Consider the following 3866-nt stretch of genomic DNA (forward strand, 5'->3'; position numbering starts at 1 on the left):
TTATATTGTGTCTAGGTTACTCTAATTATCATGTACTCTTGTATCAATTTATTATTATAAATAAAAGATTATGAGAGGGAACAATCAAGCCTTCTAGAATTATTTTACAGTTTAACTCTCAAGTTATACATAGTATAATATAAATTTATTTAGGGTTCAAATTGCAGACAACCCACTATTCAATGTTACGTTCCCTGTTACCTTTTTTGCTCACTCCATAATCAATATCAAATATATAATAAATTGATATGTGAATAAATAATAAAAATCTTTCTTCAATCTTAATGCATGGTATTATTTGGTGTAGTAGTTAATTAGTTAACTATATCCTTATATTTTAATTTAAAAATATATTTTTACAATTTTTGGTAGGATATTACAGTCCACATGATTTATGAATTATAGTCCTTAACACGCTTTTCTAATCCTAGGCAAAATCTCAATTATGACACTCTTCCTAAGAATACCCCATTCAAGTTGCGTAGTTATCTCCTCTCGGTTGAGAAGGTTATTTCGAGCATTACAATGGAAGGGGAGCAGTAAAATCAAACTAATGCCGTTCTCAAATGTGAAGCCTAATGTTCTAGCTATAACAAGAGCTTCTTCTGTCACGAAGAACTAAATAAAATAACCAAATCATTACCAAGAAACAGAAACACTTAACGTCGTACTATAGCTAAAGAGATGGTGTATTGTAGACTGGTGGTGGACTGCTACAGAAGAAGATTCACAAGGTTCTTACAGCCATAATTGTGGTGGAAATAACTGTCATTGCCACACAATAGTTACACAACCCGAAAAAGGAATAAAAAGAACATTTGGGGCTGATTTTTTCGGGGAGCAATTTTGGTTCAGAAACTTGTTCTGTTCATGTAATAAAAAACATTTACAGAAGGGGGGAGGCGGGGAATCTGGAGATATCCACCCTTCACAGTGGTTGATGAAAAAAAGAACAGCTTTCTTTTGTATCATCATGTGATGCTGAGTCAAGACAAACCACAATTGATCCCATGCTCCAGCAGTATTTCCAATGTTTGCCAGCCAATTTCGTTAATTCCAGCAAGCCTGTTGATCTCAACAACCCTCCTTGGGTGCTCTGATCTCTGTTTTGTCTCAGTGTGCCTAGGCTGTTCCTTTCTTTTTAATACCAAATCCACTGAGTACAGGTGTTTCACCATTATGTGTTGTGCCTTTAGCTTCAACTTTTTACCTACGATCATTTATTAGGTATAAGTCCTCACTTTTAGGCTTTTTTTATTTGTCAGCACTTATACGCATGTGATATGAAGTACTTATCACAAGCTTAAAACCGCGTTTACAACCAAAAAGAAAATGCGTTCAATCGTAAGCTAATGACATTGTAACTTTCACACCACGGTTCTTAACATGGGCGAGCTAGACACATCAGATATTCAAGCACTAATAGCATATCGGGAAATAACATCACAGATAAACACAACAACCTGCGCACCCTTTGAATCCATTCTTTTAACCATCAAATACGAGAGAAACCATTTCATTAATAATTCATAACCCCATACCTGATTTTAACCAGACCCATATTTCCATTTTCAATTTAAACATTAATTAAGCTCAAATCCATAATTATTTTCGAATTGCAAAACAGCAAAAGCACTAAAACCATGACAGAGGCAAAATAATTTAAATTCGATGCAATGAACGAACCAGTGGATGAATAAACCGCTGACCATCTTCACTTTTCTCCAACAAAACATGCTCAAAAGGCTGGTTTGCATTATCAACAACAATATTATACGCATACTGAGGCTTCTTGATCGTCGGTATATGAAACGACACTTTTGTCTTCTCCTCCAACTCGTTTTCAAATTCCACTCCCTCCTCCTTCATAATCCTCCGCAACTCGTCCACCAACTCATTAACCAGCTCAAAAACATCGTCGTTCGCATTCACAAGCCACTCGTACGCGTCGTCCACGTCAGCGGGAAATGCCGAGCCTCTGCCCCAAATATTCTCCGCAGAACCAATTCTGTTGAGCATCGACTGTGTCCTCCGCGCGATTTCTTCTATTGGGCGTCGGAACTCCGTGAATTTGTAGTAGAAATGGAAGTCCTCGCCAGAGGGAATGCATGGCGAAGAAGCGGAAAGCTCCGTTAGGTGGTGATCGAAGTCCATGGTTAATGAAGAAGCCGGTGGAAACTTTGTTGGAAGGGGTTTTATGATTAGGGTTTCAGGGTTTTCACCATTGACGTCGGAAACTCACCGAACGCTGACGTTTGCGTCGGTGTCAGTTTCGAAACAGTGCGTGTAAGAAGAGTTTCGACAGCAATGCAGGCGTCATATACGTTTATGTCACGTGGCACTGTGCACGTGGGAAGGGAATACTTATGTTTGTACTTGTGAAATTCAACTTTGACTTGCTTTGAATGAAAAAAGGTTGTCCATGTTATTTCCATTGTGTTTCAAATCTGCATATGTAAATGGAAAAAAGTGTTGTGGGTTTTAATTTGATGACCACACACAGAATTCGTAAGTTGGGACATTGATAAAGAAAAAAATGTAACACACATATGGACAAATTAATTATTTTAATTCATAATATCATGAGAAGAGGATGTATGTGATCTTCTTACACATATTGATGGGTTAAATATGTTTTTAGTTTCTATATTATCAAACGGTTTTGGTTTTAGTTCCTCTTTCAAAGTAAGGTATATTTCAGTCCTCTCGCAAACTTTGATTTTAGTCCTCCAAAACTAACACCGTTAAAAACCAGCTGATGTGTCTAACGATGTTATGTCATGTCATCTTTTTTTCTCTGACACTGAGTCAATCTTCTCAGCTTTTCTTTCATGTCAATCTTTCTCGTCGTCAATGCCGCCGGCCAACCACCATGTTGTCACCGCAGAAACCCTAGCCATCGCCATTCTCCATCACGCACCTCCACCATCAACACCCAGACGCAAGCAACCTCATCGCGCCACCACCCAACGCGAGCAGTGCCATTACGAGTTCAATCTCTCTGCCACCACTCTCCCTTCATCATTGTGAGGCCGCCATCATCCTCCAAGAAAACGCAACAACCTGAAACCCAAAAAACCCTAAATCAAACCCAGAAACTCACCGGAGGCGCCGTTTGGCCTGGCGATTGCTGCATTGACAACGACAACAAAGATGACTTGGTGTCGGGAGGAGGAGGAGGGTTTGGATTTGTAACCGGAATGGTTAGTGGGCTACAGGGTATTGAAAGGAGGGAGTGGGGTTTGGTGAATTAAAATTGGGGCAGAGATTGCAGGTGGAGGTAGACGCGAGCAAGACCCATCAAAACATTCATTTGCAGTTGTGTGGTAGCGGCGACATAGGATCCCCAATCCCCACACAAGCAAAGCCCCATCAATCAGTTTTGCTCTCCTCTTGAACTGATAATTCATTTTCGCTAAGATTTCCAGAATTACAGTAATATATATCCAGTGCTTTATTGACATCTCCTTTGTCTTCTTAATTATAGTCATGGCATGGTTCTTTAATGACTCATTCCCATTTATTATCTACAAAAATTGATCAATTTCATCCCTATAAATTTGTCAACCATCAGTTGGCAACAAGTCTTCAACTTCAGAGTGTCGCAACCGGAAAATCGCGACGGGACGACGACGATCCAAAAAAGGAAACGAGTTTGAAAAAGAGATTTGGAGTCGCCACCATAGTTTATTCTGGAAAACTACGGAAAAACCATAAAATGATAAAACACGGTCCGCGAAAACCAAAGATCGGGTTCGGGAGTCGGTTACGTGTAGGGAAGGTATCAGCACCCTACAACGCCTGCCCGAAGGCAGTACCTTTAATCAAATGCGCGAATTTAATGTGGTTTGCAAAATGTTTAATTT

The 3866-nt window shown here is 39.5% G+C and overlaps 1 protein-coding gene across 1 annotated transcript in view; it reads right to left on the reverse strand.

The window, feature by feature from the left end:
* LOC106753901 (protein RRP6-like 2) overlaps window positions 1-2403 on the reverse strand; it is a 51513-nt gene extending 49110 nt beyond the window's left edge. Inside the window, exon 1 of the mRNA XM_014635777.2 lies at window positions 1687-2403. Within this exon, the coding sequence (XP_014491263.1) occupies window positions 1687-2154 (468 nt within the window). The 5' untranslated portion in view covers window positions 2155-2403. The remainder of the gene's footprint in view (window positions 1-1686) is intronic.
* Between the last annotated feature and the right edge of the window lie 1463 nt (window positions 2404-3866).

This window comes from Vigna radiata, unplaced genomic scaffold, assembly GCF_000741045.1.
Source record: "Vigna radiata var. radiata cultivar VC1973A unplaced genomic scaffold, Vradiata_ver6 scaffold_7, whole genome shotgun sequence".
Classification (NCBI taxonomy): domain Eukaryota; kingdom Viridiplantae; phylum Streptophyta; class Magnoliopsida; order Fabales; family Fabaceae; genus Vigna; species Vigna radiata.